The sequence below is a fragment of the Esox lucius genome, chromosome 8 (assembly GCF_011004845.1).
Source record: "Esox lucius isolate fEsoLuc1 chromosome 8, fEsoLuc1.pri, whole genome shotgun sequence".
NCBI classification, from domain to species: Eukaryota; Metazoa; Chordata; class Actinopteri; order Esociformes; family Esocidae; genus Esox; species Esox lucius.
The window spans coordinates 33,738,797-33,756,458 of NC_047576.1; the positions used below are offsets into that span (position 1 = coordinate 33,738,797).

Sequence of the window (17,662 nt, forward strand, 5' to 3'; positions counted from 1 at the left end):
TATCACAATTTCTGCCTTGGGCAGATCTGCCTCCAGAAAAAGATTAATTACGAAAAATGCTAACCAACCTGCTATGTAATACCTATCTGTAGCCTTCTAAACATCAGTGTCCTTCCTATCCATAATGACATGCTACTGCTGACTGCTTTGGTGTGAAGTAAGAACAGGTTTCTTCCTTCCCACTTCATCGATGCCAGACAGTGAATATCCACATAACCTTATGTCAACACTATAACCACACTAACCCCTGTCACTCAGTGATTATCCACATAACCTTATGTCAACACTGTAACCACACTAACCCCTGTCACTCAGTGATTATCCACATAACCTTATGTCAACACTGTAACCACACTAACCCCTGTCACTCAGTGATTATCCACATAACCTTATGTCAACACTTTAACCACACTAACCCCTGTCACTCAGTGATTATCCACAAAACCTTATGTCAACACTGTAACCACACTAACCCCTGTCACTCAGTGATTATCCACAAAACCTTATGTCAACACTGTAACCACACTAACCCCTGTCACTCAGTGATTATCCACAAAACCTTATGTCAACACTGTAACCACACTAACCCCTGTCACTCTTCTGTCCTTTTCCAACTTTTCATCAAATTTTCCTTAGAACCCCCACATCTGCTGTTACATTTTTTTCATCTGTGTCCCTCGGATCTCCTCTGTATCCCTCGGATCTCCTCTCTGGTCCTCGGTTCTCCTTTCTGGTCCTCGGTTCTCCTCTCTGATCCTCGGTTCTCTGTATCCCTCAAGGCAAGGCTTTAGAAATAAAAACAGCAGCTAATTCTTGATCTCCCCCCCAGCAGAGGAATTAGATGTTCTTAAGATTTCCTTACACGTCTCTGACACCACAATGTTCACTGCCAAAACGTTGTAACAACGTTGACAGAAAGCTTTCCCATTCAGCTGGGCTGCCTTCCCTTTCTGCCCCCTCCCTCCAGCACCCCATTTATGGGTCTATAGCTAGTTCTTCCTGTGGTGCTGTTGGCCCATTCCCTGTCACATGATTTGACAGCAAACATTTTAACTGATATTATTATTTGGAAGCCGAGGAAGGAGAGGGAAGAGGAGAGGGAAGGTGGTTAGAACAAGAGGGAGGGGGATCTTCATGCGGCAGACAAAGACAGGACAGTCTCTTCCATGGGGGTTATCAATATGGAGATGATGATTTTAAGTGGTGAAATTGTTGGGTGTAACTACAGGGGATAGAGTCGAACCCAGCCCCCTCCCAAACACTCTACACTTCTTGCGTATGCCAAAATATTCTGTGCAGAATTGCGTGTAGAGGGAGGCACATAGAGAGGCTCGTAGAATAGAACTGGGGTTCTAGAGTAGAACTTGGGTTCATTCCCATGTCTGCTGTAGGAATCATAACAATGGTTGCTTTGTACATGGGGCATTAGGCTAATATCTGTCCACTGATTTTATTTGGCCTCTCACTGGATAGACACAGAAAGAGGTTTGTGTTCTAGTAACAGTCTGTTGTGGGGCCAGTGTGAGGGCTGACATGTTTCTTTGTCACTGTTAAGTGTTGCTGTGATGTATAGTTCGAAGCACGATGAGGAGGAGGTCTTAAATGTGTTGGAAACTAACTGAACGCGGGAAAGGAGTAAGTGACCTCTGTCTCCAGGCCATGTTGGACTTTGAATGCACTATACTTCCTAACAGCAAGATGTTGTTGTTTCATTGTATCACAGTGGTTCTCTGGTCTGGTATCCCCCAGCAGGCAGCGGACAGAGGACTCTGAAGAGGAGAGGAGAGCTTGCGTGGGGCCATTGAGCCTCTCATTTCTCTCCATATCTCCCTCTCCACTCTGTCTGTTCTGCGCATGCACCCACTGGTAATGGAAAAGTGTAATTTTTTAAAAAGGTGACAAAGGAGGAGTTTGACAGTTTTTCAGGACCCAAGTCAGCTTTAAAGGTAACCCGGTCAGTTTGTGACTTTTAAAGTACCCGAATTGTCTCCAAACAGAGATGTGACTATAACTCTACAACTTCCCACTACCTTTAACCATGAAATCCTTTTCAGTCTGTCAGGCATTTTTTATGTTCTGTAGCCTATTTCATTGTTAATGTCGTTGGACGGGCAGTGCTACATAAATGCGTAATCACTCCCTCTCTCTCTGCGGCTGCTCTGTTACAAATCTCCAGCTTGACGTAGAGGTGTGGGAAAAGGGAGAAGTCATCTCTGCAATCGAATTACCATTAACTTGTTCTGTTTCCCAGTGTCCATTGTTGTGCAAAACAAGAGCAGACTTTAAATCGCATGTTTACACTTTAATACCGAAAGTCAACAAGCGAGAGATGGTGCTTTATTTTACATTTAAGGAACATTTCAATTTATACTGGCGTGTACCACCAGCTAGGCCAATACATGTTTGAGGGCTGGAATTGAGGAATATGGCATGCAGAAATTTGAGTAATTCACACTATCCAGACATATATTCATAGGTAGTACTACATTCGGTAGTATATTTAAAATATTTGTTCCTACGCAATGGTGAAGAGTAAAATCAGGATTTGCCTTTTCTTTCTAAAGGTAATTCACAAGACTTGAAAGTGGGTACATGACCACAATTTGTGCCTTTATTAAATATTTGGTTTCATTTGAGGGGATATTGTTTTGACTGAGGATTTCAGCAGTTTTCAAGCTTTCTGTAGTTTTGCTTAAGTTTCCGTACTGTGATTTAGGGGTGGGTATTGGCAAGTACCCTGCGATACGATTCAATACGTCACAATTCATCATGATATCACAACTGCTAAAGAAAACCTCAAATAATATTAGGCTATATACTTGAAAGGACAATCTTTAGCTAATCCCCATGAGCAACCCCTAATAAAACAGAACCCCTCAATTTAAAGTTACTTCTAAATGTAACCCTTTAGACCCCAAAATAATTCTAGAATGCTGCTGTTGATTACAAAACATTCTCAAAATAAATAATATTTTCTCACACATTTCAAACAAACAGACATGGCACAATAACCAAAACCAAAGTTAACTTTGTTTTAAAGTGCACATACTCTAATTTGACAACACATTAATTTAACTAGGAATAATAATTAGTTTTCTACATTTTTCAAATTAGGTCCGTACAGCTAATATGATCATAATAAAGTAAGCACAAGGCAAATCTCAAGACGTTAAAGGTTTTATAAATGATAAGGGGAAGTATGTAGCCTACATCTTTTGGCAGATACAGGACATCATCGCGATCAAGTGACAACGTCGTCAGCAAAGCACCACATTACTGCTTCTTGGCTAGCTAGTGAAAACATTTGCGGGCAGGCAACGTTCTTTTAGTCTGACAGACGAAACAAACCAGACAATTAGTTGTTTAGTTAGCAATGGCTTTTTCCATATTTGAATGAAATCGGAAGAAACGCGAGAATACAACCAACTAGTCAGCCGGCTACACAGCTACTGCAACCCTTTCCATTACAAGACTGAACAAGCAACCATTTGAGCTCCATAGCTGATGTGGTTGTCTATAAGGTTATCACGACAGGGTTGCGGTTGTCATCTAAAAGATATTACCAACATTTCACAGCATAAAGTATGGACAACACAAAACTTATAGCCACAGTTTATTTCCTACTCACCTCGACATCATTATCGCTTTCAAGGACATTTTTAACCCCGTATCACCAAATAAACAATCCCAGCTAACATAAAAAGTAGTGGCTGCTTTGGCACTAGCGTTTTGAAAGAAATTTATAATAAATAAATAAAAAGTCAAATGACAGCATACCCTTTTCTGGTTTCTTGTTATTGACGACATGGGAATACAGTAACAGGCTTTTATCAGGTAGATTTTGTGATATATACACAACTATTATTGTTACAGAAACACGCCAGTTCAACAACCTCTACAGTAATTTAAAAGACGGCTGTTGACAGCAGAATAAATAAACATAGATTCTAGAGATCAGAAGGTTGATACAATATTGTGAAAAAAAGAATAGCGATTTTACATTAAATCGTTGTATTGTTAATTCTTAAAATTATCTCCACATATTGCATTGGGAAAGCAGTGCATGGAAAGGCGATGATTTCCACCTTATAATGGTGTGATTCATGGCAAATCGGGTGCGAGAATTCAATGCCCAGATAAAGCCCTGCCTCCACGCCAATAGAAGCTCAAAACTAGATTTTGAGAAAACATAATTCGAACGAAGGTGGGAAGAAATCAAAATCGTAAGAAGAAGTGAACGTGGAAAAAACGTGGAAGACATTTTAAGATTGTACGCAAAAATCCATTTAAAGATTTTAGCATGGGCACTTGTATAATTTTTTTTTCATACGATAGAATTTAGTTTTTTCCATAGACTGTATATAAAATGGACGACGCCCTTTCGCTCTTTTCCATTGGTGAAAAATGAAGCCACCAGTGTCCTGATACGGCGCTGACATCTTGGACCCACCCCTGTGCCCCGCCCTGACTCTCCCTTGCAGAATGCGCATACCGTAATCAATCGCAAGTCCAAGTACAGTACAACCTTTGCTTGTTAAACCTAGACGATATGTTATAGCCTAACTTACATCATGTTTAACCTTAATTTAGAATAGGCCTAATACAAAAATAATTGGTAACTTCTAGCTAACGATCACATGCTAGCTATTAACATGGCTATTAACGAGGCTTGTTGTCTTTTAGCTAACGTTAGCTAGCCCATTACATTTATTTACTAATTAAATAGCTTATAAATTTAACTTACCGAAAAAAATTCAAAGATCGATTGGAAATGCCAGGTCGGTTAGCACAATGTACTGCAGAACAACCCATTATGTCCGTGTGAACTTATATCAATTATAGAAATTTAGAGATTAAATGTAAAGTTCCAATCTCCTCAGTCCTCCGAAGATTCAGTGGCTCCTCGGCTCAGATAGCTGTCAATCACAGCTGTGAATCACGACGTCACACCACCGTTTTTAGAGCATTAAATAACTAACTAAAAACAAACTTATTTTAAAAACAAACTCTTGAATTTACATTAGCGTGATACAAACTACAGTAAATGACAGAAACCAGCTTCGGAAAAAATATATTTGAAGGGTAATTTAATTGTTTAGTTGGTCTCGCGGTTTTTTCACAATAGGAAATATTTCAGTTATGTTTTTCTTTTCTTGCAGTCAATACATTTGAGCTCAATTTGGCTCCATACTGTCCCGCCTCTTTTCCCCACATTTTTAAAGCAGAAGATTAGACGTGTGAGCACACCTTTCGTCTGTATGAGACAAATGGGTGCCTCTATAGTTTGAGATGTTTTTTCAGGTCTATTGTCTATCATTGTTCTGAGAATGATGCGTTGAGTAGATAACTAAATAACATTTTATATGACTCTGCTAATATTATTGAAGATATACTCTTTTTTTTACCAGCCATCCCACCAACCAAAACCAGAGACATTTTAAGTAGTGCTTCCTCCATCACTAAACTGGTTATGCGCCCACCTTTGCGCGCGTGACCGAGGCACACAACTGATGCGCGCAATTCATATTTTGTTTCAAATAACGATGTTTATATAACATTAAATAATAAATTCAAACATACAACGGGGTGTCATAATTATTTTGCATTGAAGTAATCCAAAAGTAATCATACATTTGAAAAAATTTATCTGTAATCCAATTACAATATTTTTGTCGTGGTAACGTAATGGATTACAGTTACTGTTTTTTTTTTTGTTTTTTTTACATGTAATCCGTTACTCCCTAACTCTGACTGTGACCCTGCAACATTTTGCTTACCGTCCAACACCCTTAACTGTTAATCTAGCAGCACCCACTGTTCCCCCCGAACTCATCTACTTGTCACAGATGTCCTTCGCCCATCGCCTGCCTGCATGACCAGCTTAGTTGCTATAGAAACAAAACCTCCCAACTTCTAATCGTCAGTGCTACTGTTCAGTAAAACAACTGTCTGTTCTCCTTCACACGCCTCTGACTCAGACTGAGACACAGAAACACACAGAGTTCATTGAACATGCTCAGTCCGCCTTCTCAGATGCTGTTGATATTCCTGATTTTTGTTGTGAATTGCCCTGTGTGTCATTGGACTGTAATGTGGTTTCTGGTGTAGACCAGGCTTTCTGATTCTACATACTTGGCACATTAAAGCTTAATAAACCCTGTTCCAGACCTGTGTGAGTTATTGGTTTGTCTCCTGTGGCTCTGTAAAGGATAGATCAAGTCGACCACATCCTGGAAACATGGGAGACTCATGCTGCTCTGAACTTTGTTGCGATTGGTCAAGGAGAGGGAGTGAGTGAATAGAAGGGGTGATGAAATGTTGTGTACATTGCGTGTCTGTCCTTTTCCTAAACTGAAGTGTGATGTCATACTACTTCATTACTTTTGTTATGAAAAAATTACTGGAAAGACTTAAGCTGAGCTGTAATGCTATTAACATATGTCAGATTTTGACCAAGCAGTCTGTGGCACTAGAAGAACCAGTCAGGTCTCGATGGCCGGAACCGTAGGGGAACACAAACCCCTGGAATTCAAATGAGGTTTTAAAGACACATTTTGCCTTCCTAGTGTAGAATGGATGCGTCTGATTCTATGAAATCTGTCTGACTCACCAAACCAGTCCCTACTGTACCTCTGTGGGTGGTGATGCCAGCTTCCGGCATGAGGTCTAGTGTTTGTGTAAGTAGGGATGTGATTCCAGCCTTTTATTTCAGGTGAAGTGTAGGAGTAGTGTTGGGTATTTGGGCAGTTAAATGATGGTCATTGTCTCTGTTGGAGGTCCCCATGGCCCTTAAAGCAACAGAGTGACCTCTCTCACTGTGTGTGCGTGCATGTGTGCGTGTATGTGCCCTCAAGCCTAGCCGGCTACAGATCTATAGTTAGACAGCCCATCAACAGCTGCTGTTCTAGTGCACCCATTTGCCTCCCACCCCCTTCTACGCCCTCTCACCTCTCCCAAATGACCAGTTGTCCTCTTGTAAGAAGAGGAGCCACCCATAGTGCTTTGCAACAGCTGAGGTAGATCTGAGTAGGAACTTGTTCAACTTTCCATGCAACCAATTACATGTATGGATGTCATTTCCGTCTGATATAAGTTTGGACAAACCTACTATTTCAAGGGTATTTCTATATTTGACTATTTTCTCCATTGTAGAATAAAATTGAAAACAAATTAAAATGCATATATATTTTGGACTCTTCAAAGTAGCCACCCTTTGCACACTCTTGGCATTCTTTAAATCAGCTTCATGCGGTAGTCACTTAGCTCATGAGTTCCCACAAATGCTGCACACTCTGCGGTCCGACTCATCCCTAACCATCTCAATTAGTTTGGGTTTGGGTGATTGTGGAGACCAGGTTATCTGATGCAGCACTCCATCACTCTCTTTTTTGAGCAAATAGACATTACACAGCCTGGAGGTGTTTTGGTTCATTGTCCTGTTGAAAAACAAATGATAGTCTCACTGTGTAAACAAGATGGGATGGCGTATCACTGCATGATGATTGAGTACCCCTTGAATTCTAAATATATACCAGCAAAGCACCCCCACACCATCACACTACCTCCATGCTTTTCAGTGGGAACCACACATGCAGAGATCATCCGTTCTCACTCTATCAAACAATGACATGGCAGTTGGAACCAAAAATCTTTGGACTCATCAACCCCGAGGACATATTTCCACTGGTCTAATGTCCTTTTGTTGTGTGTCTTGGCCCAAGCAAGTCTCTTCTTATTGATTTATTTGCAGCAATTTGACCATGAAGGCCTGATAGTGTCTTCTGAAAAGTTGATTATGAGATGTATTTTACTTGAACTCTGTGAAGCATTCATTTATTTGGGCTGCAATCTGAGGTGCAGTTACTTGTTTGTTTTTGCGACTGCAAATGAAAAAACTTTCAAAGTTCTTAACAGTTTCCGGATTGGCTTACCTTAATGTCTTAAAGTAATGATGGCCTTTGGTTTCTCTTTCCTCATTTGAGCGGTTCATGCCACAGTATGGTCTACTACATGCTTTATTGGACAGGAAAGTGATGAGAGTTTCCCGCTGTCAGACCTGAACCCATGCCACAGCAGTGGAACAGACCACTGGATCACCCCAGACCACAACTTCACGATACTAACCGTCGGTGCCAAACATTGTACTTTTAAAAATGACCAACTTGGTTTGAGATTTAGAATTAAAAGGCCTCATGTTAGTACCAAAGTGCAGAGAAGACCAAACTACCACATCTAACATCATGTAGGATTCGCTGCTAACGTACTTCTCATTTCTGACTGTGGTCAATCAGGGCTAGTCCCTGCTAGCTCTAACATGCCCGAGGGCCTGTGCCAAGGGCATGCAATTCCTGTGCCAAGCCAGCTAGTGCTATTCACCCCTGGTGGCAGCCAGGCTGTAGCAGGCAGACCAATTGGGAGGCCTATTATTAGTATGTCAAATTTTTGCTTCCTTTCTCCTGGCCACTCCTCTCATCTGTTGTAGTTGAATGAAACAGTTCTGATTCTGGCGCATTTCAGCTTTAGAATATCAGAGATTGACATTTCTCCAGGTCTTTCCTGGGGACCAAAGGAGGGGGGGTTGAAATAACGAACCTCCTCAAACTTTACATTTTGAATTGGCTGCATGGTCCCAGGGCAGACAGAAACAAATGGACAGACCTGAACGTCCTGTTCCCATAGTGCCCAAATCTCCTACACGCAGTGTGGGGTTTCCATTGTGTGGGTGACAGGGGGAATTCCCCTTGTAACCAGAGCTCTGGAGTCTTGCCTCATGGGAAAACCAATACACTCCTGCTTGGTCACACCGCGCCTCTGATTAAGGTTACTGGGAAGGAACGGGAATGGAATGGGAATGCTGTTCATTCCAACACCACCCTGTCACTCTCTGATGTGGTCAGTGGACGGAGAATGGTTAGTCCCAAATCCTTATTCGGACCTAATTACATAGAGAATATTGTTTTACCAGAAAGGATGCATCTTTATTGTTGTAGTCATTTTATTTCCTGAACTGTCAACATGTGTCTTTATGCTATTGGAGAATGTTTGAGAGGTTGTAGGATCTTACCATTAGATCTCAGAAAGCAGAATATCTGCCTCAGATTTCATCAGTGTATAAGATCATGCTTGGACGGAACCCAGTATACTTTCACACAAAAATTCCTAAGCATTCAGCCACAGGCATCCTGTAGTTCTCTACCACAGTATTCACATCTTCTACAGTAACCATTTCCTTCATTCGCCTTCCATTTCATTGCTGTTTACAACAAAGCACCATGGTGGTCTTCTATTGGCACTCCACCATTCTCCAATACTGCATTTCCACTGGTCCTTTATCCTGGTACCAGGGCTACACAGGTGATGTATGCTAATGTTGGCTCTAGACTTTGGTTTAGTTTTTCCGGTTAAAAAAATAACCCGCAATATTTTTTGGTAGTAAAATAAAATAATAACGCCATGCACAGTTTGTTTATAATACAGTGTTTGAACTTGAGTAATAAAACAAATTTCTTCCTCAAACTCTTGTGACTGACTTCTTCTCCACCTGCATTGAACACTGCAACTGTAAGCCAGTGTTTTCGTTATATATTATTCTTTATTATTATTTTGTATTAAGTATTCTGTCAAAATTATCTACATTTTAAAACAAGGATTCGGGAGAATTCTGAGGGAACTTTGTGTTGTTATAGGTTCTGCAGGCTACGTCTTGGTCTCAGCGCACCGTTTTTGCCCGGACCGTGTTAGCGGTACCGGTCAAGAACAGCGAATGTCTCTTACTGAGTGATTGACTGACTACCCCTTGTTAAATAGCGTAGTGGTTAGAGTCGCAAATCTGCAAATAATAAGTCCTGCATTCGAATCTCATCACAGTCAAAACAAATTAAGCATTAAGATTTGTTCAGTATAGACAGAAACTTTGCTGGATACATCCTTCAGTAGCTACGTTGTAATAAGCCTAAACTAAAACTGTTTACCGTTATATTGTGACTATTTCTGGTGGATCTTCGAAGTACGTATTTGCTTTTTGGGGTAATATAGGCTAGATCAAAACCCCTTGGGCAGTAAAAGAGTAGCGATTTCCACGATTCTCTCGTCTTTTCACTTCATCAATATAGGTGACGATAACTGACTTTTTCGTAGTTATTGTATCAATGTTATTCACGAATGAAAGAAAAACAAACGTTTTTGTGCCTTGAAATGAAATAGCTTTGACAGTATATTGTTAAATTTCAGTCTCGCTAGAAATCGCTCAGTTCCAAGTAATACGTCAGTAGATACTAGTAAGCCTATTACTGGTTAATAAGCTGTTAAAACAGCCAGTGGCAAAAGCTATACATTTTATAGATTAAACGTTAGTCAGTTTAACACAATGCTTAATGGTGTCTAGTGAAATATTCAATCTTGGCGTGATGTTAATACGTGACAAAGTTATCTGATGTCGAGATACTGGGCAAATGTATAGCACCTTGGCGTAGTGGTTAAGGACATCGCCTGTCATGTGGGAGACCCAGGTTTGAATCCAGAGGGGTCAGCAAGTTATCACTTTTAATTGCGGGCAGGCTGAACTAGTCTTGACTGGTACCTTTTTTGGGTCTATTGAGTAAATGGCATCGTACCACCTTCAGTCATTCCAACTCTTTCCGTTGTGACTCTTTGCTTCCCTGTATTGTAGCTTTATTTTCTTTATTTTATCAGGGATCTGTTTGTTAGGATGAAAACCCTTACGAGAAGCCTACACATTGCTATCTGAATAGCACAACATGCGTTCTTGCAGCACAACGCGTCAACCCGCAAACCCCGCCCTAAGTCCTAAAGTCCAGGACTTGGCACCAAGTGAGAGCCGGGACCCTCGGCCATGGCCTAGTGGCCAACTGGCGCTGGCCTGTATCAGTGGAAACTGAAACATTTCTGGACTTTAGGGTAAAACACCAGTGTTTAGCACCAGTGGAAACTAGGCACAATTTTCTTCATGCTGCCTTAGAGAAACATTAGTTTTTTGGCTTAGTGAGAGATGAATGTGATATTCAAAAGGCCTGTTAACCAAGAGATTAGCAACAGGCAGACTAAACTTGTGACCTGCTTAGCAGGAATCGAAGCAGCTGCTGACTGTGTACTGAGAGAAAAGCCAGACTCTACAGTAAACCTGACGGGCATGTTCAGGTCCATGGAAGAGTCAAAGGAAGAATCAACACATATGACAGGCACTAGACAAGAGACCTAAATAGAGACTACACAGTGAGACAACAATAAACCAACTTGTTTTTTTGGCAGGGTTTGGGTGATAGCGAATGTTCCATGATGGTTACATGCTAGGGAGAGCTCATTGTGGTTATCGATGAAGCATCTGGTGCCAGATGCTTCATCGATGCTTCACCGTTTTTCTCTAGTCTGGATGAAGGTGTCCATATTGCCCAGTGTGTGTTGTCGTAGTCATGCCGCTTTGTCCAGCTGTCGAGGAAAAAGCCAAACAACGTCTGGTATTTGTTGACTTTCCGTGGCTACCAGCCAGAGACATTTCCTGAGTTCAGGACTGTTTGTTAACAGTGCCTGACTGAACTGCATTTCACCTATCTGGCGACTAGCCGGGTGGCTTCTGTAACGCAATCGGGTGGCTTCTCTTTGGCAATAACAGAGCCATCGCAATAACCACGCAGTAAGCCGGCGCAATGATGTGTGTGTGTGTGTGTGTGTGTGTAAGGATAGTGGTCAACATCTTCGAATGCAGTGTATTTCTTGAGAAACTGGCTGGCTGTCCAGTGCATGAGGAATGGCAGTCCTGCATGGGAGGTGAGGGTGGGGCTGAAAACGTTTTACCCAGCACCCCTCTACTGCCTCATATTCCTGGATTTCTCAAACGGAAATGTAAGTATGAATGGTTATTTTAATGCAACGCAGGCTTCTATCCCAAATCACGGGACAGGCGGCATATTATCTGGGTGGTGTTATGGTCACGCCCAGGTCTGTAGATCCGGCCAATCAGCATGTAAGACCCGGGGGGGGGGGGGTGGTTTGGGGTGAAGGATAGACGGCGATAAAGCAGCTTATCCAAGAGACTGTTTATGGTTAACTCTGGTGAGTAATGAGGTGTGCTTGAGAGTGAGGCGTGTGAGTGGACGGGAGGGGGGCTGTGTTGTTTCAGCCAACAGGCCGTCCCGTTTCAGTGCTCCTGCCATTGTTCCCGTTTCCTCCGTAAACAATGTGCTCCCAACCCCCCCCCCCCCCCCCCATACCAGGGCCTCTGCTGCTTCCCCCCGCCTACCCAGCCTTGTCATCTCCCAGAAGACACAGGGTGGGGGTTAAGACCCCGTGCCATGCCATCCTGTTGATGGCTTCAACCCCAGGTCTTCAGATTCAGTTTGGCTGAGAGACAGGACCAGGCGTCTTCTGCTTTGAAAAGGACAGGGAGGCAGGCTGCTCCACTGTTGTTCAGAGGTGATTAGATGTTCGTATTATGGCTTGGAGGACAACCACCTCTCCACATTGAGGCGTAGGTAGACTGGTGGCTGGGGGTCAATGTAGGGGCCCACACCCCACCCCCACTGCGGCAAGACAGCTGCTGCTCAACCCCAAGCACAGGTCTAGGATCTGCCCTAACTATAGATCTACCCTAATTTAGATCTACCCTTATATAGAATTGCTCTAGCTGCAGATCCAACCTGACTGAAGATCTACTCCGATTATTCTAAAGTCTATTTGGTCAAATGCTCCATTAAGTTCTCTGTTTTCCACTTTTAATGTGACCTATAATGTGAACAATTCAATTGAAAAACAAACTGAAATTTTCGAGGGGGAAAAAATGAAAAATAAAAACCTTACAATAAACTGGTTGCATAAGTGTGGATACCCTCTTATAACCGGGGATGTAGCTGTGTTCAAAATTAACCAATCGCAAATTTGATGAAAAGACGAGAAGAAAACTGGTCAGGCAGGCTTCCAAGAGGCCTACAGCAACATTAAAGGAACTGCAGGAATTTCTGGCAAGTACTGGCTGTGTGCTTCATGTGACAACAATTTCCCGTATTCTTCATATGAATGGGCTATGGGGTAGGGTGGCAAGACGGAAGCCCTTTCTTACAAAGAGAAACATCCAATCCCAGCTGAAGTTTGCAAAAACAAACATCATGTCTCCCAAAAGCATGTGGGAAATGTGTTATGGTCTGATAAAACCATGGTTGAATGTCATGGTTGAACGCCTTAATTCCAAAAGGTATGTTTGGCACAAAAACAACACTGCACATCACCCAAAGAACACCATAACCACAGTGAAGCATGGTAGTGGCAGCATCATGCTTTGGGGTTGTTTTTCTTCAGCTGGAACTGGGGCCTTAGTCAGGGTGGAGGGAATTATGAACAGTTCCAATTACCAGGCAATTTTGGCACAAAACCTTCAGGTGTCAGTTAGAAAGCTGAAGATGAAGTTCACCTTTCAGCATGACAACGACCCAAAGCACATATCCAAATCCACAAAAGCATGGCTTCACCAGAAGAAGATTAACGTTTTGGAATTGCCCAGCCAGAGCGTAGACCTGAATCCAATTGAACATCTGTGGGGTGATTTGAAGAGGGCTTTTCACAGTAGATGTCCTCGCAATCTGACATGCTAATGGACTCCTTCCCAAAACGACTGAGTGCTGTAATAAAATCAAAAGGTGCTTCAACAAAGGAGATCAGAACCGCAAAGAACAGAGGGAACTAATACTGCTTGTAACCTCACGCTAACCATTGTTCCATAACAGATCTATGGTGATATTTATTTGTACACACAGTCCATGAGAGATCGAAATAGTCCCCTAGAGATTAACTATAGATCTCTCATACAGGCCTTTCATGACTATGCCCTGAGTAGCGACACTCTGCCGCCAAGCGTCTTAGCGACGTTAATCAGCCTTTCCTCTGACATTCTCTGCCCCTCCTGCCCACCGCAATGGGTCGTCCCACTGGAGACTTGGTGTGTAGAGCTGCAGGCCACAACAATAATTTAGAGCCTTACTTTCAGATGACCCACATTAGGGCTGCTGAAGTGACTGAGGTTTGTTGTTGAAATATACCTACACTTTTTAGTGAGATGAGTCTGTGGGTTTTCTCTCTACAATTGCACCCATTTTTGACTACTGTTTTTTACAGTAACCCTTCATACTGACTCAACATACGTTTTCTCCAGGGACTGAAAGTAAATCACAGAGCTCTGTCTTGTAATTTAAATCTCAGCTGCATTTTTTCTTTCTTTTTTTGGACCCCGTTGCTTCTGGTGACTAACCCCACAATGGAGTCTTCCTGACTACATTGTAATCCACCCAAACACACTCATTCTGATGATATACATTTTTAAATAATGCAGATGGATTACAACAATATATGTTGTCCAATTCTTCTGCATTTCATTTGTGTTTAGGAATAGGAATTAATTTGAAGTATGTTGAAGATATTGATAATGTTCTCCTTAGACGGGCTGGCTAGGTTTGTTAAATCTAAACAATTGCTTGAATACAACAAGGAAAATATCTACCCTGCTGTAGTTATGGATGGATGTATTCAATGCGAGTATGCCCATATCATATACTGGCTGATTTGACAAAAATAACAGGTACATTTATTTAAAAGCTTTATTTCAGTTACAAAATATACAGCTTTGATGTGTTACTACACAGTTCTCAGATTTTACAGATGGCCCACGTAGAAGTTAAATTCTGTTTGAAAAACGTATCTTACCCACTAATGAACCCAATTTACAAAGAGTTCTGTGGTGTTTTTTTCTGGGTTGCGGATCGGCCCATTACAGTGGAGATGAACAGGAAGTGGGCTTTACCTTTCCCAGTGTGCCTGTGAGTGACCGCACGGTGTAGGAAGCCCTTTGTACACCAACACCCTGACTCAAACTGGCCACATGTGCACCAGACAGCACCACACAGACCTCAGTAATCCTCACTTTTTATTATTATTCTCTAGTATCAAAGTGCTTTCCAATTCACTTTCACACCATGTAAAATGCCCTACATTAATTAGCATATCTTTGGGTGTATGACTGAATGAACAACAATATGAAGTCTTTTCTGGCACAAAGTTTTGGGACAGTGTCTATTTTGGGATAGGAATTATTTTTAAGTTCCTTGGGAAAAAGTAGGGGTGAATGATGCAGGATATTGGCTATCGATTTGTTTGGTAATTGTTCTGCTCAGGTCTCTTGCCGTTTCCTCTAAGTGTACCTCAGTATGTAGCATGGTGTTGGAATCTCTTTGACACATACTTTGCTTGGCCCATCAAGACTACTTACTGACCGTTTGTATTGCAAACAAACTGGTTTTACATCCCACGTGCAGAGCTGCCAGTAGAAAACGATATTATTCTACATGTACGTGTCTATGAGTGGGGTCTTTCTCAAACGTGTCAAAACATTTCCAGTTTGTCAGATTTTTGTTACCAAAGAAAGCCAATAGTAAGCATAGAGCTTTGTTGACAGAGCAGTCTAGGTTTGGTGCAACAACTCAAACCCAAGCTAAATGATAAAAAAAAAAAAGGCTTGGAATTCACTCAGTGTTCAATTTACTTTACACAGATGATTTCTTTGTGCAAAGTCTTTGAAAAATTACTGGAAGTTTGAATTAACAAGAAACACGCATACTAAAATATACATTTGTTAAATGTCATTCCTCAAAGTGAATATTTATCTTACCTTTATTGTTTTATGTCCTGTGGATTTGTTAGGGAAGAAAGGTTCAATGTCTGTTTAAGATGCAAGCTGGATTAAATGTTAAGCACCATTTTTCATGGTCTGTCCTTAAATAGGCATAATAACCATTATGATGCAATTTTCCAGTTGGCCGTTTGTTGTTTTTCTCTGGTCAAATTTTAGAATTAGCAAATTTTATGAAACACCTCAAACATACACATCACTTTCTTTGCCACTTTAAAAGAAATGGTTAAACCGGGCAATGAAACATAAAATGGAACTACACTGGAAACATGTTCTTATCTAAATATCAACTATGTTAGGGCATCTTGCTGGAAACTCTCTCTTAAACTTAGTGGTCCAGCTGAAACATCTTGATTTCTTATTACTTTTGCTGAGGAGATATTGCACATAGAAAACTGATGAACTGTGGCAGCCTGCTAGCCCTGAGTCATATTTCTGATTATGAGCCACTGAGCTGAAGTAGTGAAGCACCAGTTGGGCCTGCTGCTGCTTATGGTGAGCTTCTGTTGAAGAATGTAACAGGGCAGGAATATCGTGTACAGTAGCCACCATCGAGGAGGAGGAAGGAAGGAAGTGAAGACTTACCCAGGCAACACCCGCTGACCTGTAGTTACTCTGTTCTGGATTTTCATTGTCTAACCTGATGTTATCTCTGTGTCTCTGCCTCTCTCTCTCTTCGCCTCTGTCTTTTTCTCTCTTTGTCTCACTCTCTCCCTCTCTCCATCTCTCTCTCACTGTCTCTCTCACTGTCTCTAGTCATGTGGAGAAGATCACCACTTGGCACGACCCTCGTAAGACCATGACAGCCGCCATGAACCAAATGAGCCTTCATGCTCCGCCGCCATCTGCCAGCCAGCAGCAACGCAACATGGCCTTGTCCCAGCCCAACCTAGGTTAGTTACTGTGAAACGCACGCACCCACACACGCCAACCCAACCAAAACAATCCCCACCTACTCCCGACACACCTGTGTGTTTACATACCCCAGACTGTGGATCACTGTCCTTTCACCATTTCATCAACAACGCCAAATCCTGTGAGAATGTGTGTGAACCAACCGGATGCTATATCAGTTTTGCCAGAGAGGCGTGTTGAGTCTAAGGTGTAGAAATGATTTACACAGCTAGCTAATTCTTAGAATCCTATGGAAGATTAGGGTTCGAGTGAACCTACCGGATGGCAACTTTCTGGGAGCATGGATAGTGAGCCCCACTCGAAAGGCTGCTACCTACTTAATACAGACTACGGAAACACGGCGACATTGTTGGCTCCGTGTGTTGTTTGACGTACTTATGTGTGGCTAAAATTTAGGAGGGAACAGTTTACAGTTCTCTGTCCCTCTGTTTGAATGTATTCTGTTTTGGCCTTGAAGAGTTTCTTATTACAGTTTATATGGTGTGGAAAATCCCAATCATTTTACTGTATGTCCACCCACAATCAGCAATTTTGTAAACAACACAAGAATGGACTAAAGGCTATGCTTTCTTTCAAATTTACTTTACTTACAAAGTAAGATTTTTTAAAATTTGCAAGTTAAGAAATTGTCAGCTGTAGTGCTTGATGTCGATTTTTGATGTGATGTGTCAATATTTGCTTCATGTCATCCTAACCATCTGCTTTCAAACTTCAAATTTTCAAGGTGTGATAGTGATTCTACTAATAGATTATGTACACATTAACAACATTACACAACCAGCCTAAAATTTGAGGTTTTAACAATTGTATTCACAAAAGTCTATGACTACATCTTTAAGTTCACCACCTTGGTTTAAATGGGGCCTAATTTGTCACATAGTCTGTTGGATGAATTCAGTTACTTGTCATATAATAAGGATCTAAATTATTTTATATGTCCCTTTCTCTGTCCCTCAAAAATACAAAATATTTCCTCAGTCAAGTATCCATTTTCAAGCACAGATTCAACAGCATAGACTAGGGATCTTTTTTGAACTTCCTAAAAGCCAAACATGTTCT

At 41.6% G+C, this 17,662-nt stretch overlaps 1 protein-coding gene across 3 annotated transcripts in view; it reads left to right on the forward strand.

Moving 5' to 3' along the window:
• wwtr1 (WW domain containing transcription regulator 1) overlaps nt 1-17,662 on the forward strand; it is a 47,228-nt gene that overhangs the window by 15,384 nt on the left and 14,182 nt on the right. For all 3 annotated transcript variants that reach the window (XM_020044305.3, XM_020044304.3, XM_010905772.5), the window contains exon 2: nt 16,445-16,581. In XM_020044305.3, the coding sequence (XP_019899864.2) occupies nt 16,445-16,581 (137 nt within the window). The remainder of the gene's footprint in view (nt 1-16,444; nt 16,582-17,662) is intronic.